At 55.8% G+C, this 26,577-nt stretch overlaps 1 protein-coding gene across 1 annotated transcript in view; it reads right to left on the bottom strand.

The window, feature by feature from the left end:
- Positions 1 to 6,767: 6,767 nt before the first annotated feature.
- AHDC1 (AT-hook DNA binding motif containing 1) overlaps positions 6,768 to 26,577 on the bottom strand; it is a 71,728-nt gene continuing 51,918 nt past the window's right edge. Inside the window, 4 exon segments of the mRNA XM_064363531.1 lie at positions 6,768 to 8,382; positions 21,252 to 24,204; positions 24,206 to 24,811; positions 24,813 to 26,182. Coding sequence (XP_064219601.1) covers positions 21,295 to 24,204; positions 24,206 to 24,811; positions 24,813 to 26,108 — 4,812 coding nt within the window. The 5' untranslated portion in view covers positions 26,109 to 26,182 and the 3' untranslated portion in view covers positions 6,768 to 8,382; positions 21,252 to 21,294.

A 26,577-nucleotide genomic window follows, 5' to 3' on the forward strand; every position in this document is an offset into this window, starting at 1 on the left:
AGCCGGGGGCTGGGGCTAGGCCGCCACGAGGGCCCTGCCTCAGCTTTCCTCCAAGCAAGCGCTAAGCCAGAGCCTCAGTTACATGTAAACACCAGCTGTGTCAAGACGGCGCAGCTTCTTCTAGGTCAACAGACAGCTGTGGAGTTGCTAGGCAACCGCCTGGCTCCCCCCTCTGTTAGGTCCCCTCCCACTGCCTCTACCTGCAAAACCCTCTGCTGGCTCCCCCCACACCAGGATAGGCCTGCCCCACGGAGGCAATTAACACAGCGGGACTGAGGGGGTAGGGGGTCAGGGCAGCTCTGGGACTGGAATCAAGGTATGAGGAGGTGTTAACCCTTCAGGTGCCACCACCCCCTCCACCTAGTCCGGGTCACTTCACACACCCATAACTTCACCAGTCACTTTAGGGCCTGGAGTGATGAGGAGCAGGTCCTGAGGGATAGGGACCCTCAGAGCGGCTACAACCAGGACTGGAGAGATGTTGGAGGCAGATGGCACAGGGCCTGGTCAAGGCCTCTCCCCTCCCCAGCCAAGCCGGGGGGCGGGGGGGGGTGGGAAGGAAGGGTTAAATTCCCCCTTTATTTCCCCAGTCCCGCCCCCTCCCAGGACAGCCACCCTTTTCCAGGGCAGCACCTGCGCTCCCAGCTGCCGTGCCCGCTTGGTGCCTGAGCCCAGGCCAGGCAGCCCCCGCAGCTCCCGGGCCCTTGCCCTGGCCTTCCCCGGCCCCAGGGCCGCCCTTTGCCGGGCCTGGGACGTCTCTTTGGGGAGAGGGGAGGCAAGGGCCCCCAGGCCTCCAGCAAGGGGCTCAGGCACTCCGAATGGGGTGCGTGGGCCGGGGCCGCCAGCCCCCGGGGTGACTTGGTTGGAGCCGGAGGCAGGAGTTGGAGGAAGGAGCCCGGCCGGCAGGGGGGCAGCTGTGGGGGCAGCGCCCATGGCCGCCCCATTAGTATGCGGCCGCGCTCCGCGCGCCATGGCAACCGCTCCCGCCGCGTCGCGCCAGCCGGGCAGCCCCGGGCGCAGCGCGCACCTCTCCTCCCACAGGTGGCGGCGCGCACAGGCGCGCACGGGCACGCACGCACACTCGGCCCGGGCGCCTAAGGGAGAGCCGGGGGCGCCAGGTGCGCTGGGGCGTCCTGCCGCCCGCGCAGCCGCCCATGGGCGTGTCCCCAGGTGCTCCAGAGTGAGGCCCGAGGGAGGAGTGTGTCCCCGAGGACGTTCTGCCCTTGCCCGGGTGTGCCCCTCAGTGGGTCCCTCGGCGGGCCTGCTGTGCCTTTATGTCGGTCTCCGATTGTCCTGGAGGGTCTGTGTCTGTGTTCATCTGCCTCCTTAGCCTCCAGTGCATGTCCCCGAGTGTGACTGCCACTGTTAACTGAACGTACCGGTGCCTCTGTATCTGTGTCTGTATGCGCCTGAGGGGTGTGTGTGTGTGTATGTGTGTGTCTGTGTGCGAGTCCATGGTTCTGGGTTTTCCCCTGGAGGAACACCCCGGGTGTGTCTGCAACTCTGAATGTCCGCGTGTGCCTGGATGAGCATCTGTGTGTGCGCCTTTGTATCTGGGCATACGTCTCTGTGTTGAGGCCCGTGGATATCTGTGTCTGGCATCCATGTGGTTGTGTGTGGACTTTTGTCCCTGTGAGTGCCCTCAGGAGCCCCTCTCTCCACGCACGTCACTATGTGTTCCTGTGAGCGCCCCGAGTCTCCTGGAGTGTGGCTGTGTGTCCAGGGGCTGCTGGCTCTTTGCCCTCCTCGGCTTCACTCCCTGCTGCCTGAGTGAGCTGACACCTGCTCCCTGAGCACTGGGCCCCCTCCCCCCACCTGGCAAGGACAGGGAAGGACACGGAGGCAGAGGCAGACATGGAGGCAGAGACAGAGACATGGAGGGAGACACAGCCAAGCAGGCTGGAGAAGTGGAGATCCAGTCATGTGATCAGCCTCAAAGCCCGAGACGGAGAAGAGAGTCACAGAGATGCCAAGATCCGGACATTAGAGAGAGGGAGACTCAGAGGCACACAGAGACCCAGAGCTCTGCATCCGGAACTGCAGAAACAGAAGAGATCAAGGATGCAGCTCCCCAGCCTCCCTTCCTCTCTCCCTCCCTCCCACTCTAGACTTTGCAGCCCCAGCTGTGCCTCCCCCACATACCCAAAGCAGAGTTCTTCTGGCCCTGGGACTGGAAGCCAGCCTCCTCCTCACAGCTGGCTGTGTGTGTGTGTGGACACGTGTACGTGCATGTGCGCATCTGCATGACGCACTGGGCTAGTGCCTACCTTGTACACAGCCCTCCACTTAAACACCCCTCTCTCCCTGCCACCACCGTCCACATTTCACAGGCCCAAATCATGCACACCTTTACACACATGCTACACAGCCAGCCACACTCATTCAAGCCCAGAAACATGCTCGGGGCCTCCCTCTCTCAATCCCATCCACACAGGGCCAGAAGACCAGCATACAAAGCCACAGCAGAAAGTCCCCCGCCTAAGCTCTGCTGGTCAGATATCCACCCCTTATATTTCCCCCTCAGCAACCCTTGAGGGGCTCGAACACTGCCACTCACAGGGAAAAACACATGATTAAATTTGTCAATTCCAGCAGACTAGACACTCAAAGGCAGGGCCCATGACTGTCCTGCTCACTTTTGAGTCCCCAAGTGCCTTCGACGGTGACTGGTAATTTATTGATGCTTAAGAAATGTTTGAATGGGCCGGGGATGGTGGCCCACGCCTGTAGTCCCAGCACTTTGGGAGGCTGAGGTGGGTGGATCACCAGAGGTCAGGAGTTTGAGACCCGCCTGTCCAACATGGTGAAACCCTGTCTCTAAAAACAAAAACAAACAACAAAAAAGCAATGTTTGAATGAATATGTTCATATCAGGTCTCTCAGAGAACCCACAGTAATTGACAGCCACTCAGAGTGAAAAACGTGAATGGATAGCACAGTGCATATACAGGAAAACATTGTATGCACACCTAGGACAGCACACTAAATACAGGTGTGTGTGTGACACTCAGCTCAACAGCTTAGAGTTCTCCAGTGGGCTGCGCATTGGAACCACGCAAGAAGCTTTCAAAAATCCCCATGCCCAGGCCCCACCCCAGGCCCATAAAATCGGAATATTTTGGAGTAAGACTTGGACATCAGCATTTTTAAGCTCTCCAGGCAATTCCTTTCTAGGATCTAGAACCCCTAGAACCCCTTATGTAGATGAATAGACTAAAAAGTGTTGACACAGGGGTTATTGCCAGGCATAGGAGTAGAGAAGATTTTCACCTTTTTTTCTTTTGAGATGGAGTCTAGCTCTGTCACCCAGGCTCGAGTGCAGTGGTGCCATCTCGGCTCACTGTAACTTCTGCCTCCTGGGTTCAAGCGATTCTGCTACCTCAGCCTCTTAAGTAGCTGGGATTACAAGTGCAAACCATCACACCCAGCTAATTTTTGTTATTTTTAGTAGACACTGGGTTTCACTGTGTTGGCCAGGCTGGTCTTGAACTCTTGACCTCATGATCAGCCCGCCTCAGCCTTCCAAAGTGCTAGGATTACAAGTGAGAGCCACTGCGCCTGGCCCACCTTTTTTTTTTGTTGAGATCAAGTCTGGATCTGTCATGCAGGCTGGAGTGCAGTGGTCAAATGATTCTCCTGCCTCAGCCTCCCGAGGAGCTGAAACCACAAGCGTGCACCACCGCACCTAAGGATTTTCACTTTTTTTTTTTGAGACGAGTTTCACTCTTGTCTCCCAGGCTGGAGTGCAATGGGGTGATCTTGGCTCACTGCAACCTCCGCCTTCCAGGTTCAAGCAATTCTGCCTAAGCCTCCCAAGTAGCTGGGATTACAGGCACCTGCCACCTTGTGCCCAGCTAATTTTTGTATTTTCAGTAGAGACTGAGTTTCACCATGTTGGCCAGGCTGGTCTCAAACCCCTGACCTCAGGTGATCCACCCACCTCAGCCTCCCAAAATGCTGGGATAACAGATATGAGCCACCACGCCCGGCCAGGATTTTCACTTTTAACTATACAGGGAAGCACAGACTTCTGAGCCAGGCTGCTTGGTCTGAACTCTGGTGTCACCACTTAAGCAAGTTCTAGTTTGAACATACTGAGTGGTTTGAACATACTCACTGAGTGGTCTTCATAAATTGGCTCTCTGCACTTGAGTCTCCTGTCTGTAAAATGGGATAATCATTACAATGAAGCCTCATAGGATTCTGGTGGAACCAAATTCGTTAATATATATGCAAAGCATTTAGAACAGCTGGCATATAGTAAGTGCCATATGTGTGTGTATATATATATATGGCTGTTATGTATTATTAAATTTTTTGAATTATAGAATAGATTAATTTTTGGATTTTATAAGCAGATTCTCCCCTCCTTAAAACTGTTGTGAAAAAGCAAGGGAGGCCAGGCATGGTAGGTGGCTCACGCCTATAAACCCAGCAATTTTGGAGGCCGAGGCAGGTGGATCACCTGAGGTTGGGAGCTCTAGACGAGTCTGACCAACATGGAGAAACCCCTTGTCTACTAAAAATACAAAATTAGCCACATGTGTTGGTGCATGCCTGTAATCCCAGCCACTTGGGAGGCTGAGGTAGGAGAATTGCTTCAACCCGGGAGGCAGAGGTTGCAGTGAGCAGCGATTGCGCCATTGCACTCCAGCCTGGACCACAAGAAAGAAAACTGTCTCAAAACAAAAACAAAACAAAGATTAGCCAGGTGTGGTGGCAGGCACCTGTAGTTCCAGCTACTCGGGAGGCTGAGGCAGGAGAATTGCTTCAACCTGGGAGCTGGAGGTTGTAGTGAGCCGAGATTGCATCACGGCACTCCAGAGCAATACTACATCTCGGGGGAAGGGGAGCAGAGAAAAAGCAAGGGAAAAATTTTTTTAAAAAGAAAAGAAAAAGGCAGGGCGTGGTGGCTCACACCTGCAATCCCAGCACTTTGGGAGGCCAAGGTAGGAGAACTGCTTAAAGTCAGGGGTTTAAGACCAGCCTGGGGAACACGGCAAGACACCATCTCTAAAAAGCAGAAATAAAAGAAAAATACAAAAAAGGGGAAAAAAATAAAGGGCATAGAGCCTAGGCCAACCTACTTCTGCCACTTCCCATGTGAGCTTGGACCAGTCCCTTACTCTGTGTCTGGGAACCTGTCTTCACATCTATGAATCAAGTGAGCATCTTTTTCTACCTCAAGGATTGTTCTGGAATAAACACCTTAGGGAAGTGTTTAATAAATGATGGTGAAACCCACATATCTGAGAGCCACATTGCCTTGATGCATTCTGGGATCAGATGTGGCACTGGGGTGGTGGTAGGGCCCCAACCTCTGAAAAGAACAGATCAAAACAGGGTGTGCCCCAAACCTGCACCATACACTGTGCAGGGTGTCTGCTGCCCTTGCCTAAGGGGACAGAGAACCTTCCATCCCAGAGGCCCTGGTCCATCTCCTGAGTTAAGTCTCCAAAATACACCATGGCCAGGCTCACCCCTTACTAAACAGCAGACCCTAGGCTGAAACCCCGCCCCTCGCTGAGCGCCCATTCCCTTGCTGCTCCTCCCTTTCTATCTCCCAGAGCCCCTGTTCTCACCAAGCCTCCCTCCCGTAGCTTCCCTCTCCCTATGCCCCTCTCTTCACAGGGAACCCCCATCTTCCCTTCAAGTTAAGGGGCCCCTTCACTGGGCCGTAATCACCTTGTCAAACTCCCATTTCCTTCCTGGGTCTCCTTTCCCTGCCCCAGTTCCAGAGCCCTGGGGCCCACAACCCTTCACTGTCCTTCCTCCTCCTTTCAAGACCCATTTCTTACTGAGCCCCAGTGCCTTCCACTAAGCAATCCCCCACTGTCCCCTCCCTTCCCTGAAACCTCTTGTGGGCCGCCAACCCTCTGAGCCCTCAGCTGGACTCACCAGGCCCCACTCTGATTCCCTTCAAGCCAACTGGGCCCAGCCTGCCCTACTTGGGCAGCCTTCCCGAGTCTCTTCTGCTTCCCCAGCAGCAGAAAACCCACTGAACACAGGCATTTTCTCCCTGCAGGTGATTCTTGGGGCTGAACACAGGCTTCTCTTGGGTTGGCCTATCCCAGCCTCACCCACTGCTTTCTCTGAAGCCACTTACCCACTCCAACCAGCCTCCACCCTACCCAGAGTGACCTTGCCAAAGCACCCTCCCTGAACAGAGTGTGTGCCCACCAGACCTGACTGCGTGTGGCTCCTGCCTGCTCACATCTCTGGGCCTTTGCACAGCCTCTCCCTCCTCCAGGAACTCCCTCACTTTTCTGCCTAGCTCCTTAGGCTTGGCTCTGTGAAACTTTCTCCTCAGGGAAGCCCTCCTCCCTAACCCTTAGGGGGCCTCACTGCTTCTTGCCCCCACTTCCAGCTCTATACTGCCTGGATGGCTTGAGTGTAGTGGTGTCTTCTCTGTCAGCAGTGAGGAAGTGCAGGGTAATGTCTTCATCTCTGAGTCTGGGGGATGCCAGGAGGGAGCCTGGTGGGTGGATGAGCCTTTTCCATCCAGCACAGAGGCTACAGTTTCAGGGGACTGTGACCTGAGTCCTCCTGCCCCTTCTTCCAGATAGGTGTGTCCAGAAGGTGGGGGTGTGTATCCCCCCTCAGACCACGGGCTCCTCTGACTCTCCTGAGGCCGGGGCCTCGCTGGCTGGGTCAGGGAGGGCAGGCCCTGTGACACTATCCCTTGGTGTCTCCCTGCGCTTCACTAAGGAGGGACACGAAGCCACACTCAGTAGAACTTAAACATAAAATGGGTCTATGGGAAAAACTGCTTCCCAAAGACCAGGGAGGCCAAAGTGGGCATTATTTGGGCAAGGGCAGCCAAGAGGCCCCCAAAGTCAGGAATCGGGAAACAGCTCAGCTCTTCCAGGCCCACCAGACACAGGCACAGAGTTAGGAGTTTTTTTCCAAAGTTTACCAAAGCTGGGAGGAAACACAGACCCAGCATTTGGAGTTCGGGGTAGACAGAAAGGGGAGGGTGGACCAACACTGGAGTGACCAGCCTGGTCATATCCCAGGTTCTGCATAAGCAGATGTGGGTGCACTGGGGTAAAATGAGGGGCGTGGAGGCAGAGAAGACTCATGACCTGGGGCAAATGTGAGATACACAGACAGGGGCACTGCATTCCTAGTGGGAAAGGGAGGCCCCACGAGGGTTCTCAGACTTAGGACAGAATGAATGTCACCAAGAGAGGTGTCCTTGAACCAGAGTAGAACTGTGAGGCCCAAAGGCCAGGAAGACACAGGACAAACGAAGGGACTAGAGGCAGAGCCATGGGACCTTGGATGGAATAAGGGAGTCCAGAAACAGGAGCCCCACACTCTGGCCCATGATGGAGGTTCCCAGGGAGAGGAAACCCAGGATTTGGGGAGACCCTGGACTTGCGATAGAATATGGGGTCTCAGAGTCAGAGGAGACCCAGGACCTAGCACAGAATGAAGGTCCAAGAGGCAGACTCCCTGGACCTGGGACCCAATGCATGATCAAGGGCCAGGATGTCCTCGGCAGCAGAGTGGGGAGCTCAGAGGCAGGGGAGACCCAGGGCCTGGGGTGAAATGGGGGGAACCCAGATGCAAGGGTGACCCAGATCTCAGGCAGAAGGGAGAACTCTGTGGCCAGGAACACATGTAGGTATTTCAACTCCTCTGGAGAACCAGTAGCTGGTGACAAAACCCAGCAGTGTCCCTTCCACTCCCTCCACCCTCACTCCCCCTTTCACAAGACACGAGGTTGGTTTTTTTTTTTTTTTTTTGCTTTTTTTCATTTCTTTTTAATACAAACTTGGATCTTTGGGTGTGTCCTGCCAACAGAAAACAACAACAACAACAACAGAAGAGAAAACCCAAAAGAGTGAAAAATAAGAAAGAAAAAAAAAAAGCTCCCGCAAGAGGTTCTTCTCCCTCCCCCCCACCATGCGAATTTGCACACCACGGGACCACAGCAGGTTTACAGAATGCAATATACAATCCACGATTTATAATAAAACAGTATATACAATAAATAGGATATTGTTCATTTTTGTCAAACGACCTGTAGATAAATTTCTCAGTGCATACTTGCAGGGGCTCTGGACACCTCGGGGCCCCGCTCGCAACCTCTTGCACACGCTCGCTCTCTCGCTCTCTCTTTTTTTTTTTTGTCTTTTTCTAAAACTGTGTTTTGTTTTTAAGTTTTGTACATTTTTAAAAAGTATTTACAATTGCTGGTTTTGTGCAGAAAGGGCTCACCTTCGGCTTCTGCGTGGAGGAGATGGGTGGGAGGGGGTAGAGGGAGATGGGTCTGCAGGGGGTGCAGGGGGGCAGGGTGGGAGGCAGAGGGGCAGGCGATCCTGCCAGAGGACGATGTGGACGCTGGGAGGGATCTTGGCGTTGGTTTTCTGAAAGCTGCAAAGAAACACAAGAGAAGAGGCAGGAGTGAGCAGCAGGCACAGGCTGTGCTCTGAGATCAGGGAAGTAAAGAGGGAGACCCCCACACCCTGCTCCTCCCAGGACTGGGGGCGGCGGGAAGCTAACATTGTTCTTTCTCCCGAAAACTCAGACTTGCCTTGTCTGAGCCCAGTTTCCTCATCTGTAAAATATGCATATCCAAGCCCTAAACCAAGGGATAAAGCAGGTGCTGGGTGAGGAGTTGGGGTTCCAGGCAGTGGAATTTGTTAAGAGCTTGGGCTCTAGGCTGGGCGCAATGGCTCATGCCTGTAATCCCAGCACTTTGGGAGGCCAAGGCAGGTGGATCACCTGAGGTTGGGAGTTCGAAACCAGCCTGACCAACATGAAGAAGCCCCATTTCTACTAAAAAAATGAAATTAGCCAGTGTGGTGGCGCACGCCTATAATCTCAGCTACTCGGGAGGCTGAGGTAGGAGAATCACTTGAACCTGGTAGGTGGAGGTTGCAGTGAGCCGAGATTGCGCCATTGCAGTCCAGCCTGGGCAACAAGAGTGAAACTCCATCTCAAAAAATAAAAGGGTTTGGGCTCTGGAATCAGACACTGCCGAGTTCAAATACCAGCACTACCCTTTAATAGCTCTATGACCATGGGCATGTTGTTGAACTTTTGTGGGCCTCAGTTTGCCCATCTGTAAAAAGAAGATAACTGAACTACCCCATTGGTTTGTTGGGAAGATTCAGTGGTATAAGGCAGATGAAGCCTGGTCCTTAAGTGCGTAATAAATTATACTGTTTACTATTCATTCTTATTTTTCTGGGACAGTTGGGCTCTCCAAACCTGCCCTCTCATGTCATGATGAGTTTAGAAATTCCTCCAACTTACGGTGTTCTGAGGAATGACATAATATAAGGAGGACAGGGCCTCAGCACACAGCACAGGTATGAACCACTGCTTCTTTTTTTAGATGGAGTTTCGCTCTTGTTGCCCAGGCTGGAGTACAATGGTGCGATCTCGGACTCACTGCAACCTCCACCTCCCAGGTTCAAGCAATTCTCCTGCCTCAGCTTCTCAAGTAGCTGGGATTACAGGCATACACCACCACGCCTGGCTAATTTTGTATATTTCATAGAGACAGGGTTTCACCATGTTGATCAGGCTGAATGGTCTTGAATTCCTGACCTCGGGTGATCCAACCATCTTGGCCTCCCCAAGTCCTGGGATCACAGGCGTGAGCCATTGCGCCTGGCTGAACCACTGCTTTTAATTATTCTAAATCCAATCCTCTTCTCATCCCTTGCCATTGCCATTCTGTTCCTTAGAGAGGTAAGGTGAGGAGGAAGTCTTTCTCAGGGAAGGAAGAGAGAAGCTGCCCAACGCGATGCCATCTGTGTTTGGCTTAACCCTGCCTTCCTGAAGCTCAGACTCCCAAGTTCCCAGTTCCTACCATCGCCAGACACTTGAGATTGGAAGGACCCCTTTTTCCCAGACAGTTCTCATTATGCTTGCGGGGCCCTGGGGATCTGACTTCCCTACCCAGACCCCCAGCGTGGCTAGACTCCCTGGATTCACAGCTCTGCTAGGGTGAGTGAAAAGGTCCCCCGAAGGACAGGGCTGGGCTGGGGCATTCCTGAAAGCTCCAGCCATTATCCTGTCCTCCTCTCAGAGCCCTGAGACACACATCTCCCATCCTCAGTGTGCGACCATCTCCATCCGAATCAAGGGGCGAGGTGAGGGTGCTGAAACTGCCTCCTGAGGTTCCTCAGGAGCCCATTCGTCCTCCCCCACACCAGCAGGAACCAGGCAGAGACAAAAAGCCTCTCCTCCCTTGTACTTTCTTGGCTTCCCTTTCTACCAAAGCCACATTTAAATTCTGCTCAGCCTCGGCTGCTGTCTGCTGGGCAGTCAGCCCCGGGGACGACTTTTGTCCTGAGGCTGGACTTGCCAGGATTCCCCCAAGGTCCAGGGGAACCAGGTGGGCTCCTGCAGAAGCCGGGCAGCACCCCATCCTGGTGGATCAGACCAGGTGGCAGGCAGAGAGGCTCGAGAGAGAGAAGAGCTGCATCTTTGTTAGGCTGTCAGGTCTCCTGCAGTGGCAGGATGGAATAGTAGCCGTAGGGGGAGCGGTGTGCCTGGGAGGGCGATAGCTGTGTTGCAATGGGGTGATAGGTAGAAAAGCAGCTCTTGGGGCAGGGGCTGCTGTTGGGATGAATGCAAGCTCTCCACAGTCAGGCGGTAAACAGGCTGCAGAGACAAGAGGGGTGTCCATCAGGGAGCAGAACAATTTTATCTGGGGTAACTGCTTGAGCCAGCGGGCTGGGGGCATCTATCCAGAGGACAACTCTATTGCGTTGAAGAACAGTTGCCAAGCTAAAGAACCTCTGTTGGGGTGACGAGGGAAGGCGACTTTAGGATGGGCTGCTCCAAATCACTGGCAAACCGATATTGTCCAACGCCAGCCTCTCCTGCTCCCTCCAAGGGCCCCGGGGCAGGCTGGGAGCCTCTGCACAAATCCCTGTACCCCCACCCCCAACCCCGGCCCTTAGCCACTGCCAGTGACCCTCTCTAAGCCAGGTCTCCATGGTGATCTCAGCCCAGCAGGCGGCTCCTGCCAGAACCATTCCCGTGGTGCCTGCGGCCAGGCAGCAGGAGGCTTTCTCACCCTCTGCTAAGCCGCCCATCTCGTCTCACCTTCCTCCTCCCACCACACTCCCCAGCTTTCAGGACTTGGCCAGCCAGAGACTTTGGCAGAATCTGCGGGATGGGAGGCAGTGGGGGAGGGGAATGAATCAAAGCCCAAAAGCCCCAGGGTTCTTGTGGAGGTTGGGGGAGAATGCTGTGGCTGTGTGGAACCCTGACCTCACCAGGTTCAGCTCTGCACAAAGCAGGACCAGACAGTAACGTGCCAGGCAGCCCAGTGCTGGGCACTGGGGACAAAGCAGAGACCAAGCCTGATCTGGTCCCTGTCCTTGAGAGCCTCACAGATAGAGAGGAAGGCAAAGCAGACCCCAAACCAGGCAATTCTGATGCAGGGAGATGGGGGCTGTGCCACGGGAAGTCCTGGGGAGGCAACTAACGTGGTCATGGCAGGAGAGATTGTGGCTCTTCAACCACTGCTGAACACGGTGCGCAGCACGTGCTGGGACCAAGGCGTGCGCCAACTGAATGACAGAGCAAGGACTGACCTGAGTCTAATCAGCATGTCAGGGTCCAGCTCAGGCTTGCACACCTTCAGAACCCCTCCTTAGACCACCCTGTTACCATAGCTATGTTAACCTGGTCATCCCTCCCTGGCTTCTCCAGGGCAGGAAGCTGTACGTGGTGCTGCTGCACACCCAGCACTATAGCACACACCGGCCCCCAGCACAGCGACCACTGTTCCGAAGGCTTCACCTTTTAGTGCCTCCGTGATACACAACTGCAGAGCCACATTCCTCTGAGTCCTCACGCTCCAGCGGTTTCACCATCTGAGGTGCCAGGGCATTAAGTGGTCTCTGCCTGACAGGGGGGATTGGCACTGGCAGCACTGAGGGACAGCTGAGCAGAGATTCAAAGTGCTGCAGAGCACATATAAATCAAGTGAGGGGGGCTGCTGTCCCCCAAAAAGGAACATATACTTGTGCTTTCGTTTAAGTAACCAGCAAACATGTATTCATGCTCACTGGCTGCCAGGGCATGAGTTAAGGCCTGACCTCTACTCTCTAGTCTCTGCCCTCTTGAAAGGGTCCAACGTCAAACAAGGCAGTAGAGCAGAAGGCAAAGAGTACATGAGGCTGGGTGCGGTGGCTCACGCCTGTGATCCCAGTGCTCTGGGAGGGTGAGGTGGGTGGATCTCTTGAGCTCAGGAGTTCGAGACCAGCCTGGCCAACATGGTGAAATCCCATCTCTACTCAAAGTATAAAAATTAGCTAGGTGTAGTGGCACACGGCTATAATCCCAGCTACTTGGGAGGCTGAGGGATGAGAATTGCTTGAACGCAGGAAGCGGAGGTTGCAATGAGCCGAGATCATGCCACTGCACTCCAGCCTGGGCGACAGAGCAAGACTGTCTCAAAAAAAAAAAAGTACATGAGAATTTGAGAGACTGATTTCCTGTGTGACCTAGGGCAAGTCCCTTCCCTCTCTGGGCTTCAGTGTTTTTTTTGCTTGTTTTTGTTTTTTTTGAGACAGGGTCTCACTCTATCACCCAGGCTAGAGTGCAGTAGCACAATCACGGCTCACTGCAACATCTACCTCCCAGGCCCAAACAATCCTTCCACCTCAGCCTCCTGAGTAGCTGGGACTACAGGTGTGTACTACCACACTTGACTAATTATTTTATTTTTTTGTAGAGAAAAGGTTTCATTCACCATGTTGCCCAGGCTAGATTCGAACTCCTGAACTCAAGTGATCCACCTGCCTTGGCCTCCCAAAGTGCGGGGATTACAGTTCTGAGTGACTGTGGTGGCCTGAGTTTCTATTCTATAAAATAAGGGAGTTGAACAGGTGATGGGAGAGATCTTCAGGCACTGGGATGGTGCCCCAAAGACAAAAGGTCAGAGGCAAACCACAGAGGCACACGCCTGATCCATCCCTGTAACATTTTCAGGCAGCCAGGCCTGTGAGTCACCTCCATGTGGAGAGTATACTGCTTCCTGGGGGCTCAGCCCACAACTGGTATGCAGAAGAACCGTTAGATAGGTGGACCTAGAATTCACCGAATTATCGAGGCTCCCAATTACCCAGGCTCCCAATCAGGAGTCTCTCTCTCTACTCCAGAGAAGTTTTAAGTTGTTGTTGGTTTGTTTGTTTTTTTGGAGCCAGGGTCTCACTCTGTCACCCACGCTGCAGTACAGTGTTATGATTATGGCTCACTGCAGCCTCAAACTCCTGGGCTCAAGCGATTCTCCCACCTCAGCCTCCTGAGTAGCTGGAACTACATGTGCCTGCTACCACATCTGGGTAATTTATATTTTTGTAGAGATGGATCTATGTTGCTCAGGCTGGTCTTAAACTCCTGGGCTTAAGTGATACTCCACCTTGGCCCCCCAAAGTGCTGGGATTGCAGGCGTAGTGAGCCACCATGCCAAGCCTGGAGAATTTTTTCAAATGTGTGTCTACTACTGACCGGAGGTGCTCCTTAAACTCTAGCTCTGCCGGCCATTCCCTCCTTAAGGTTCTTCCCCTGCCTCCCCCACTGTGGGGCGGTGAGACCAAATGGGGTTCCCCAGCCTTGTGTGACCCTATGTCTCTACCACCTCTCAGAGGCTCACATTCCTTACCTGTCCTGGGAGGAGACTAGCCTCACATCCTCCATCTCTCTCACTCTCTCTCTCTCTCTCTCTCTCTCTCTCACACACACACACACACACACACACACACACACACACACACTCTTTCTCTGTCTCTCCATCTCTCCCTCCCTTCCTCCCTCCAGCTGGAGATGCCAAATGTAAAGACAGGCATTCCTGACTGGTTTGTGTTGGGCAAGCAACTGAAGTGGAGGCTGAAGAAAGAGCAAGAACCAGGGAACCAGGTGATACCCAAGGGCCCTTCCTGGCTCTACCTTCTGTACTTCAATGACTGGGTGGCTCTGAGTCCTCAGGCAGGACCTTTCCCTCTCTGAAAACTGGGAGGAGTTGTGCTTGGAGAGTTCCACAGGCCCAGAGAGCCCTGAGAGTCTGAACTGGTTTATTGACACACCCTGTCCCTGCCCTTCTTTTTTTTTTTTTTTTTGAGATGGAGTTTCTCTCTTGTTGCCCAGGCTGGAGTGCAATGGCGCAATCTCAGCTCACTGCAACCTCCGCCTCCCAGGTTCAAGCGATTCTCCTGCGTCAGCATCTGGAGTAGCTGGGATTACAGGCATGTGCCACCATGCCTAGCTAATTTTTGTATTTTTAGTAGAGACGGGGTTTTGTCATGTTGGCCAGACTGGTCTCGAACTCCTGACCTCAGGTGATCTACCTGCCTCGGCCTCCCAAAGTGCTGGGATTACAGGTGTGAGCCACCATGCCTGGCCATCCCTGCCCTTCTTTTAGGAGCATATCCTGATGACAGGGTGAAATTGTCCCATCCCGTTCCCCATTAACTTTTCCTCTCATAATTCTCCCTATCCAGGCCAGGGGTGGTGGTTCACACCTGTAATCCCAGCATTTTGGGAGTCCAAGGTGGGTGGATCACAAGGTCAGGAGATCGAGACCATCCTGGTTAACATGGTGAAACCCCATCTCTACTAAAAATACAAAAAATCACCTTGGGAGGCTAAGGTGGGCAGATCCGGAGGTCAAGTGATCGAGACCATCCTGGCTAACATGGTGAAACCCCGTCTCTACTAAAAATGCAAAAAATTAGCTGGATGTGGTGGCACATACCTGTAGTCCCAGCTACTCGGGAGGCTGAGGCAGGAGAACTGCTTGAACCCAGGAGGCGGAGGTTGCAGTGAGCCAAGATCGCGCCACTGTACTCCAGCCTGGGTGACAGAGCAGGACTACATCTCAAAAAAAAAAAAAAAGATTAGGCAGGCATGGTGGCATATGCCTGTAGTCCCAGCTATTTGGGAGGCTGAGGCATGAGAATCATTTGAACCCAGGAGATGGAGGTTACAGTGAGCCGAGACTGTGACACTGAACTCTAGCCTGGGCGACAAGAGCAAGACTCTAACTCAAAAAAAAAAAAAAAAAAAATTCTCCCTATTCTACAACTTTTTCTTTGACTCAAGTTTTAAAAAACCAAAAATCCTGAAATGTCCCAGGCATGATGAGACACTGGGTGGGGGAGGGGAGGACGGTGCCCAGAGATGAGTAATCGACCTAAAGGAGCTGATGGTGTGGAGAGGAGGGCATTCCCAGGAAGGGCCATCAGGAATGCAGAAAGGGTTAGAGATTAATTGGGCCTGAGAAAGATCCTGGAACCCTTCTTGGAGGAAGTGATGTCTGAGTGAAAGATAGGAACTGACAGGTGGGAGATGGGGTAGGAAAGGACCACCCAGGCCAGGAACAGCAAGAGCATGGGGCACCTTTGGGAGCCAGCCCTCGCAGAGCTCCCTCCTGCTTCCACGCATGCTCCCAGCTAATAAAGGTGTGTGTGTGTGAGGAAGGTGGGGCTAAAAGAAAAAGGCTGGATGCCAGGAAAGAAGTCTGGAATACCTTGAATACTGTGCTGGGAAGCTGGGCCTTTATTTTGTAGGCAAGGAACGAGGCTGGAGAGGGAAGGATGCAATCAGAAGGTGTAGAGCGATGGAGTCACAGGAGCAGATGTGTTTTAATCAATTCATCCAATAAATATTTTAGGGACTCCAGACACCATGCATCTAAAAATGCTCAAAAAAAAAAACAAGCACTTTGGTGGCCATAATGGGGAGAACGAACCAGGGGGCTGGCGATGGGGTGCATGCCTGGAGCAGGGAGGGGGTTGGGCCAGAGACCCAGGTGGCTGAGCTAGAGCTAAAGCCTCTGAAGTCTCAAATTTGTCAAGACCCATTTCCTGCCTCCAGGAAACTCCTGCTGCCTGCTCTGCTCACACGGTTTTAGTGGGTGGTCCCTGATCCTTCTGGGAGTGTCCCAGGCCCTGCTCTAGAGAGCAATGCCCATGTGGAGGTTTTTTTTTTTTTAATTATTTATTTCCGTATTTATTTATTTTGAGACGGAGTCTTGTTCTGTCACCCAGGCTGGAATGCAGTGGCGTGATCTTGGTTCACTGCAACCTCCAGCTCCCAGGTTCCAGCTATTCTCCTGCCTCAGCTTCCCAAGTAGCTGGGACTACAGGTGCACACCACCACACCTGGCTATCTTTTGTGTTTTTAGTAGAGACGGGGTTTCACCATGTTGGCCAGGCTGAAACTCCTGGCCTCAAGTGATCCACCTGCCTCAGCCTCCCAAAGTGCTGGGATTACAGGCATCGGCCACCGAGTCTGGCCCATGTGTAGATTTTAAATAAACACCTGTAAAAGGCTGCAAGCCCTGTGAGGGTAGGGGACTGCCTGTCTTGCTCAATGACACCCTCAGCACTGGATACAATGCCTGGCCCCGAACAGGTCACTGGCTCATGTGTGTGAACACAGAATTCACCTACTTCCCCTTGCCTTCCAGCACAAACGCAGGGCACTATGTCAGCAAAGGTTATGCTGACAAAGATGGCACAACTGCTAGGGGACAAATCATGATGTATTACAGTCACAAGAAAATATTTTTCATATTATTTGCAGTAGGGGAGAGGATTGGTGGGCATGACTGTGATGACAAGGTTCCATTTTGTCCTTGGGTCCCCCAGGGAGGACTCAGCCCAATTGCTAAAGCAAAGAACTAGGTGCTATCACAAAGCCTCCTCCAAGGACCAAAACCCACATTAGAATACAAGTTCCTTCCTAGGAGGGGTGCAGGTGAGGGAGGGCTGGCTGTGGTCCTGCAGGAAGGTACAAGAGGCGAGGGTTGGAGGTGTGTGACTCACACAGGCTGGTCAGAGGCCCCGGAGTTCAGCCTGTGTGGGGTATTTACCTACCCATCACCAGCCATTGACTACGTGCTCACTGTGTGCCAGGGGCCGGGCCAAGGGCTTCACGCGTAATCTCATTTAATTCTCACAAGAGACGCAGAGAGGTGACGTGACTCATCAGGTGACATGACTCACCAGATCACCTAGCTGGTAAGGGATGGAATAGGTTGTGCACAGAGGCCTATCTATGTCCACAGGTAGGCTCCCAGCCACCACCCTCCAGTTCCGTGGCCCTGCTCTGGGATGTGAGAAGATAAGAAAAAGGGAGGGCAAGTCAGCATGGTCGTGGAGAGATTGTTTTCAGGAAATGAGGGTTCAGAACAAGGCCTGGCCTAAGCATGGCTGCAGGAACAGCAAGAGATAGGATCAGAGGGAGGATGGCCTCAGAGAGTGTGGGGAAGAACTTGTGCCCAGAAGAGTCAGGGCAGGACTGGCTGAGCCCTGACGTGAGGCCTCTTGCTCAGAGCCACAGGCAAGATCAAGTGACCTCTCAAGGTTTCAAGACACGAAGAGACAAAGCCCAGAGCAGCTGGGGCCTGGCCCAGGCCCAGGCATGCCTGCTGACCCCGGCTGGATGGTGGCCTTGGAAACTGCTTCCTGCTCCGGTCAGGCCCCAGCTGGCGTAACCTTGGAGGACCTGTGACATTTCTCTTGGCCTCGGGTCAGGCCTGAGAGGGATTAGGGAAAGGAGAGGGACTGGAGATTCCTGAACACCTTGGAGGGCCCTTCGTACCCTCCCACCCCTGTCCCCAGGGTCTGACAGGGTCGATCTTTAGCCCACAGGGCCCAATGTGGAGCCAGTCTGTCTGGCTCTACTTTCCATCTAGAGGCCCAGAGAAGATGTCTGCACAGGCCCAAGGCCCCTCCTTGCTTGACCTGTGCTGTCCTCTGTCCCATCAGCCACAGCTCTCAGATCAGTTGGGCCCCACATTCCCCATTCTGTCTCCTCTGAGCTTTTATCTAATTCACATTGGGATGTGACCTGCCTTTGCCCACAGCTCCCTCTGCCTGGAATGCCCTTCCCCCGGTCTCCGTGTGTCCAAACCTTGCCTATTCTTTAAGGTCGAGCTCAAATGCAGCTTCTTCCACAGAACCTCACAATCCATTTAAGATGTCAGACCCAGCAAGAGTTGTAGGGATTGTCCAATCCAACCTGTCCTTTTGCAGATGGGGAATCAGAGGTGTACGGAGATGAGAGGCAGCCATATGGCAGAGTACCCAGGCTCAGGAGGGACAGTACTGGGTGCTAATCCTGGCTCTATTGGCTAATGGATCCCCTGGGCAAGGTTCAGAGCTGCACCCATTCCTCAAGTCTCTCTAATGTGGGACAGGGCAGGAGGCAGGGGGCTGTGGTTGGGAGACACACCCCGCCTCGTAATCTGCTGTGAAGGATCAGTGAGGCGGTGTTACATAAAGGGCCCAGCACAAATGTCCCTTTTCTCATCAAGGGGGTAGAGGCCTGACTTCTGACCACAACACCCAGCTGCCCAGTACAAATCTTTGTTTCTCACTGGCTCTGGGCACCTGCCACTCTCTACCAGGTGTTTTCAGGTCCTTTGTGTACCTGTTTTAGTTTCCTGGGATGGAGGCTGAACTGGAGGACAGGGGCCATGCCTGTCTCCCCAGTACCCAGCACTAGATGGACACACAGGGGCTCAAGTTGGGAAACTAAGGCCAATGACTGCTTCTCCAGTGCCTGGCGTCAAAACTGCTCACTGCTGTTGGTGAATGAGCGTGTCCTGGTCCTCTCTGCTTAAGCCCTCTGTTGAGAGTGGCAACTCCCTCTGAACTCGTCTTCCTTGCCACTCTCCTCTGTATCTCCAACTCTTTCTCATTCCTGTGGTGATTTTGATCATCTCCTGGCACTGCAGGGTTGCCCTGGAGTCTGTGTGCCATCTTAGATAGAGAGAGGAGGCAGCCCTCCCCCCACCTAAGTCTGGGCCATCATCACTGCGTGTGTAGACCACTGCAGCTGGTCTCCCTGCTTCAACACTAGCCCTGCTCCACGGTGGCCTGGGGAATTCCGGCTGGGAACTCTTCAGTGGATCCCCGTATGTCTGGGAATGAAGTTCAGACTCCTTCCAATGTCCTGCATGATCTGGCCTCGCCTGCCTCATCCCATCACTTAGCTTTATGGCCTTCCCATAGGCAGATCCTCAAAGCTGAGCCCCTTCCTGCCTCCAGGCTTTCCACACTGCTGTTCCCTTTGCCCAGAATGCTCTTCCCACTCCCCTCCAGCTGTCCAGCCCCCCATCCCTCAGGCTCAGCTTCAAGGTCCAGTCAGCATGCTGTGTGCACTTACAAGCTTCTAGCTTTTTTGGCTTACACAGTGCTTCCCATAGCTGGAATCATCATATGCTTTATGCCACTGTTTGTTGTCTTTACCTTTAAATGGGAAGCCCCCTGAGGATCAGTACCTCATTTGTGGTGTTCACTGTGGTGCCCCCAATGCCTGGCATCTAGTGGGTGCTGGACAGATGTCTCTAGAACAATGGAATGCATTGGTTTGAGGACAGCGCTGGTAACTCCCAGCCCTGAGTGGGGAGCAGGGCCAGAATGTGGGGCTGGATGGCATCCCAGTTCCTCCTGTGTTCAGGCCTCACTGGGTGGTTCCATTATGTATTTCACTGAGCTGTGACCTGCCCAAACACCCAGCCCCCACACCCGTCCATTTTCCCACCCAGAGCCTGGGAGGAACAGTTTTGGATTATTTCACATTTCTGGATTATCCATGAGACATCTCCCCTTCAGTGAGAAGGATCAAGAGTTTGACATTTTAAACCCTAAGCAGCTTCTCCCTGGCCTGCTTCAGATCTGAGGCTCTGCTGCTTGCAATGAGACGCATGGGGAATGGAAGGCCATTTTAATCTTGGCCTGGCTTCATTAGGAAGAGATGCTGCCAAAAAAAAAAAAAGTTTGCTTCATTGTGTCTGCCATGCAGAGCTACACAAGAGCCTAAGGGATTATCAAAGTAAATTTCCTTGAAAAGATGGGGAAACTGAGGCTTAGAGAGGGGCAAAAGCTTGGTCAAGGGCATGTGGCAAATTGGTGGCCAATCCAGGAATGGTCCTCCCCGAGGCCTCCTGATTCCCGCGTGCTGCCCTTTGTCACCTTCAGGCATCAGAGGAGCTAGGGTCTGGCAGAGAGGGGGTAACAAGTTTCCACTGACATGACTTCAGGACCCTGAGTCACCCTGGCCTTGAATGGCCTCCCAGAGCACAGATGGGGTTTTCCAGGAGCCCAGCTACTCCTCCAGGAAGAGAAACTCCCAGGAAGCTTCAGTGGCAGCAGAAGTGAAGGGTGAGGGGCTCAGACACGCCTCCAGCCTACCCCGCCACCAACTGCCACATCTGGGCCAATTTTGTGACAGATCTGTGTCCTAAAGTGGGGCCGGTGGTGGCTGTATTTCTGGAGCAGGCTGTGCTTCAGGAAAATGACTCCTTCTACCCTGTTCCCTTTGATCATTTTGGGGGCATTTTCTGTCTTTTATTTTCCTTTTTAAAACACCAAATCTTGAGAATACTAAAACTGACTCCAATTAATGAGGTCACAGTACCTGATAAAAACAGTATAAACATTTAAAACTCTTTAACTGAACTCTCAGAAAAGCTTCAGGAAAGGGACTGGCTTTTCCAGGGTCAAAATATCTTGCCTAAAGGTAGTCCCCATGGCTGCAGGTTTGCAGGGACAGTGGGATCCCAGCACCCCTTCTCCACTTGTGGGTCCCTACCCCACATGCTCCTGGCCACACCTAGCCTATCTCAGGCCACAGATGTTGGAACATAGCCCTTGGGGGTACCTTGGGAGGCCAAGAGAGGACATTTTGGGCCATCCTGTGAAGCCCTTGCAGGGTGTGTGACCAAGCCATACTGGCCACTCTCTTGGCCTGGCCCTCACCAAGCTGCCGCTTAGAATCAATGAAGCTCCCAGGGAAATGGGGGTACCAGCAGGGCTGGTCCTCTGGATAGGCCCTGGGTAGACAACCATCCAATCTGCTTCTCCCTTCACCTGTCTCACACAGGGCGATGCAAACGCCCACCCTTATCAGAGTATTTCCTGGGAAATACTCACTTCCTGCCCAAGACATAGCATGAACAAACGAAATAAAAACTTGATAAACCAAATGCCGGGGCACCATCCAGTCTATGGTCTTCCGGCCATTTCAATTAACAAGACTCCTTGAACGTCCAAGCCACCTGCTGAATTCCCAGCCCCAGCACCCCATCTCCTCCTGAGACTGTCCACAGCAGCAGATCCCTACTCCCTGCTGCCGGTCCCAGCCTTGCCCTTAAATCCTGCACCTGCTTCCTGCTCACTCCATACCTCTGTCCTTGGCTAAGCTCTGATGTCCTCTCCCGACCCCCGGGCCTCTGCCCGCTGTGCCCACATCCCCAGACTCACCCAGGAACAAAACCTCGCGGTCCAGTCGGCACTTCAGTTGGCACTACAGGGACGTGACGGTGAATGTGTCCTCAGGGTGAGGTTCCGCCATGGGCCCCAGGAAGCCGCTCTTGGGGCCCCCACCCAGGCCGGGATGCGCCTGCGGCATAAAGCCTGGGTACCTGTAGGCGGTGTCCTGCAGGGGCAGCAGCGAGTCCCTCGGCACGGGGGACAGGGTCAAGTCACTAAGGAGTGGGCAGCCATAGCCAGCAGAGGCTGCAGCAGGGCCACGGGGTGGGCCGGGGGGCCGGGCCATCTCCAGTGGCTCCTTGTCGGCCTTGGGTGTGGCTGGTGGGCTAGCCAGGTGAGGGGCACTGAGGCATGCGGCCTCCGTCCTGCCCAGGAAGTCAGCCAGCAGCCCTGTACCCACCTTGCCTTCATAGGGCGGGCTGCGGGCAGCTGAGCCTGGTGGGTACCAGTATGCTGTGCCCTTGCAGCTGGGGGAATCGTAGTGGGGCTGGCCCAGCGGCAGGTCCCGGCAGCTCAGGTGGGCCTGGGCTGCAGCTGCATGGCCCAGGCTGGCCCCCTGGAGCCCATGCTTGAGGGGCTCGCAGGCAGCCAGCTTTGTGGGCGGTGGCCGCAGCTCTTCCTTGAAGCCCAGCGTGGGCGAGCAGGTGGGTGAGTATGCCTTCTGCAGGCCAGCGTCAAACACCGTGGGTGGGTGGGCCAGCGGTGGGAAATGCTTGCCATCAAGCTCGGGAGCACCCAGGCTGGGCGAGTCGCAGTGGAAGCCTTGGCCGAAGGTGCCGTCGGAAGGCGTGGACGGGTTCATGGAGTAGGGTCCTATGAAGTCACAGGGGTCTCGCTCTCCCACGCCAAAGGCCCTTGACTGTGAGGGCAGTGGTGACATGCTGCTGTCCCCACTATAGTAGTCCAGGCCGAGGTCTGGACTGTCCTGGAACAGTGGGTTGACCGGCTGTGGCTTGGGGATGAACTTGGCTTTGGCTGCTGCGCCACCCCGCTCCTTCTTGGCTGAGCAGGCCCCACCGCCCCGCCCACCCCGCGGCTGCCGGGGCCCGGTGCTCCGTTTGGACGGGTAGCCTGAGGCAGCAGCAGAGGCAGATGTCGGGAAGCCCAGATGTGAGGCCTCGAACAGGTCCACCTTCTTCCGCCGTCCACGGCCCGGCTTGGAGCTACTCTGAAAGAGGACACTCTGGTTCCAGTTGTAGCCAGGGGCAGATGATGCCTCGTTCCAGTCCATCATCAGTTTCTCCAGGCTGGACAGGCTCGACTGGCCCTCACTACTTGAGGCCTCGCTGTTGGCACGTCGAAACCCGCCGCCACCGACCGGCTGATTGAACTGGGTGCTGTCGGAGGAGGACTCGGAGAAGGTCTCTGACACGGCGGTCTGCTGCTTCACCTTCTGTGGTGTGTAGTTGGAGATGTCCAGGATCACATTGGGCTCGCTGACGTGGCAGTCAAAACTGGGATTGTAGAGCTGACTAAAGGCCTCTGAGGCCCAGTCCAGGCCTCCATAGCCCTGCCGGAAAGGCCACTGAGAAGCCCCCGCAAACTGCCGACAGTTCTCGGGCGAGGGCTGGAAGGAGGAGGAGGAGGAGGAGGCGGCAGAGGCTGCGGAGGTGGCAGAGGCAGTGGTGCCCTTGGGCACCATGTAGCCGCCAGGCGAGACTGTGCTGGCCCGGCTATCACAGCGCAGGGGTGTGGGAGCTGAACCAGAGAAGGGGGTCCCCTCGGAGCTGTTGAAGAAAGAGGCCTTGCTTGGTGGCAGGCAGGGGCCCCCAGTAGGCGGTGGGGCATAGCCGGCGCTGTGGGCGCTGCTGGGTGAGGCAGGAAGGCTGTTGCCGCTGCCATAAGCGAAGCTGCAGTCCTTGCTGTTGGCACAGTCCTGGCCCGTAAAGGGCTTAGCTGGGGCGAATACGCTTTGTCCAGCCCCATAGCTGCTGTACTGGGGCAGGTAGGTGTTGGCGGGTGGGTGGGTGGTAGGTGAGCGGGCCACAGCTGAGGGCGGGGGAGCCAGCTTTGGGAAGGTCTCGGCTGCCCGGCAGTCTGAAGTGGCTGGAGTTAGCCCATAGCTTGCTGCCCGTCCTGGTGGGAAGGTCTGGCGTGTGGGCAGGACAGGCTGGAAGGAGGGTTCTGCTCCAGCCCCGCCGCTACCCACTGCCACTGGGCTAGCCTTGGCTCCCCGGCTGGGGAAGGTGCCCAGGCCCCGCTGGGCAGGCAGGGCGCTGGTGGGTGGCCCTGCATAGGTGCCCGATGCCTTCCGAGACTCTGGGCGAGAGGATGAGAGGGCAAAGTCCAAGAGATCGGAGGAGTCATCTGAATCAAGCAGCGAGCGGAAGTAGCCGGTGAAGAGGTTTTGGCGCTCCTGGCTGAGCTCGGTCTGGCCCGAGGGTGCGCCCGTGCTGTAGTAGCTGCCACGGCCTGAGGCTCCACTCTCCAGCCCAGTGGAGGCAAAGGCCCGGGCCTCAGTCCCCTGAAACCCACAGTTTCGGCCAGCTTGCCCGCCTGGATGCCCGTGGTGAGGGGCCCAGCCACCACCCTTATCCCCAGCCCACTCAGCACCCGCCTCCCCGAAGCCCGGGCCACTGGGCACCTGCTCTGGGAACAGGGTCCCATTCTTCCGGGACCGCCGCTTGCGCTTTGGCTTCCCAGTCACAGCGTCCACCTCCCCCCGGCCCCGTTTGCGTGGGTGCCCCAACTCAGTGAGGCCAGGGCCCCCTACCCCAGCGGCAGCCACGGCCACCACCTTCTTCTTCTTGCCGATGCCCTCAAAGAAGTCACTGAAGGAGCATCGGGCTGACTTGGCCGCATGGCCCCCACCCCGGCCACCAAACCCGCCTGCTTTGCCCCCACGCCGCCGGAAGCCCTGCACGCGATGCAGGAAGTGGGAGATGCTCTGGGTGTCGGGGGCCTGGTGCACCGACTCTGGCTCACTGGGTGTCCAGCAACGGGGGTGGCGAGCACCGGCCAGCACACTGGCTCTGGCGGTTCAGGAAGGCCAGCTTGGCTAGGACGTCTGAGTACTCGGCCTTGCTGTCGTTGGCATCGGCGGCGTAGGACGGCTGGGGAGAGGCCAGCTTCTGCTTCCGCCGCCGCCGCTTCTTCACCTCTGGCATGGCCATGGTGGCTGCTGCCACAGTGGCTGCCTCGGCCGCCACCACGGCTGGCTCCTTGGGCTTGCCGGGACCCAGCAGCAGGTTCTTAGGAGGACGGCCACGCTTGCGCTTGAGAATGATGGGCATCTCCCCTGGTGGGAAGACCACTACCACATTCCGCCCATTGTTCTTCATCTTCAGCAGTGGGGTGGGCTCAGCCGACACACGCAGGCCCAGCTCCTTGCCCTCCACGCTCAGGCTGCTGCTCAAGGAAGACACTTTGTACGTGGTCTTGTTCCGCCGCCCCAGCGATACAGGGATCTTGGCCATCTTCACCACCATGCGCCGCACGCCCCGGCACTTGCCTTTGCGGGTAGAGACCACTGGGGTCTGGGAAGATTCTGGCTTCAGCTCTGGGACTGAGACTGGGCCTGGGCCTGGCAGGGCAGGGGGTGGAGGAGGCGGGTGGCGGCGGGGGTTCGGCCAGGGCGGCTGCCAGCCCCGTAGGCATAGGCAGGGGCAGTAGGCGGCCCTCGGGTCCAGCGTCTGCCTTGCGCCCCCGTCCGGCTTTCCGCCGGCGACACAGGATCTTTGGCCTATCAGTGCGCCGCAAGGCGTACTTGGGGTGACCCTCAGGCCCAGGGGGGCCGTGCGGTGAGCACAAGTCCAGGCGCAAGGGCTCGGCCAGTGGGCAGTGCCCCAGGGGCTGCTGGGGCTCCAGACGGCGACCTTGGACGTCAAGCAGCTTGGGCAGGGGGTCGAGTGCCTGGGGGTCAAGCAGCTGCGACTCCAGGGAGTCAGGCAGGGTGTCCAGGGCCTGGAGAGCCAGGCCCGGCAGCCCCAGAGGATCAGCAAGAGGTTGCAGGGGTGGCAGCTCCAAAGCTTCCCCGAGAGGCTCTAGTGCCTGTGGGTCCAGGAAGCGGGGCTGGGGGTCCAGGAGCTGAGGCTCTGGCTCGGGCGATGGTGGCTCAAGGGCCTGGGCCTCGAGCAGCTGGGCCTCTGGGCAAGTGAGGGAGGCTAGCTCACTAAGGATGTCGGCGTCAGCGAGTTCTGAGTAATCAGTGCCGTCTGGCTCAGGCTCTGGGGGCAGACCTGTGGCCGCAGCCGTGGCTCCGGGACTATGGCCTTGGCCAGGCTGGGGACTGTCCCTAGGCTCAGGCTCAGGCTCGTAGAGGGGGTGGCTGGGCCTCTCTGACTTGGCGTGTGGGGTGGCCCGCTCCTCAGGGCTACGGATGCTGTTGGCCAGGCTGGGTGAGGAGAAGAAGCTATACTGTAGGTCACCGGGTGGCGGTGCAGGTGGGCGACTGAGTCGGAGCCCACCACAGTCCAGGTGTACACCACTGTGCTGCAGGTCCTGGGAGAGGCGTGTCAGGTCCTTCATGATGTCAATCAGCTGCACCACTGGTCGCAGGTTCACCCGCCCGTTGTCCCAGCAGCGTAGGGAGCTGCTGCCGTCTCCAGCCGGTGTGGGGCAGCGGGCCTGTGAGACAGGACGGGCTGCCCGTGGGGGCAGCGGGTCGTCCCCCTTGGCAAGGACTGGTGGGCGCCGGGTGCTGGGGTCCCGGCGTGGGGGTGGGCGTGGGTTCTCAGAGAAGGCGTGGGTGGAGAAGGCCTTGTCGGGTGGGCTGGCAGGGGGCCGGGTGGGAAGCAGGGGCCGGGGGGTGGGGGGGCCGCCGGGGTAGTACTTGGGCTCCCGGAGGTAGTCAGGAGAGCTGCACACGGCACTGGAAGTCACCACCAGGCCCTGGGGCTTCACACGCATCCTGACCTTGTCCTCCGCAGGCCTCCGGGCGGGGCCGGGGCTGACATGAGGGTGCGAGAAGCCGGGACCAAGACCTGCCAGGCAGGAAAAGCAGGAGGTCCCTTACTGAACATCCACATCCTCATCAGCTTCCCATATCCTCCAAGAGCTCCTGAACCCCTCCTTCCTGAGGTCTCATCTCCTTACCAAGCTCCCATCTCCACCCCAAGCCCAATCCCCTTGCTGACTCCCAGCCTTTCCTAAATCACCACATGCACAGTGAGCCCCTCACGGGCTCCAGTTTCACTTTTTTTTTTTTTTAAGAGACAGAGAGTCTTGCTCTGTCACCCAGGCTGGAGTGCAGTAGCATGATCTTAGCTCCCTCCAACCTCTGACTCCTGGTGCAAGCGATTCTCACGTCTCAGCCTCCCACGTACCTGGGATTATAGGCATGTACCACCATGCTCGGCTAATTTTTGTATTTTAGTAG

This window comes from Aotus nancymaae, unplaced genomic scaffold (assembly GCF_030222135.1).
Source record: "Aotus nancymaae isolate 86718 unplaced genomic scaffold, 86718_ANA_hifiasm-v0.15.2.pri h1tg000053l, whole genome shotgun sequence".
Lineage (NCBI taxonomy): Eukaryota > Metazoa > Chordata > Mammalia > Primates > Aotidae > Aotus > Aotus nancymaae.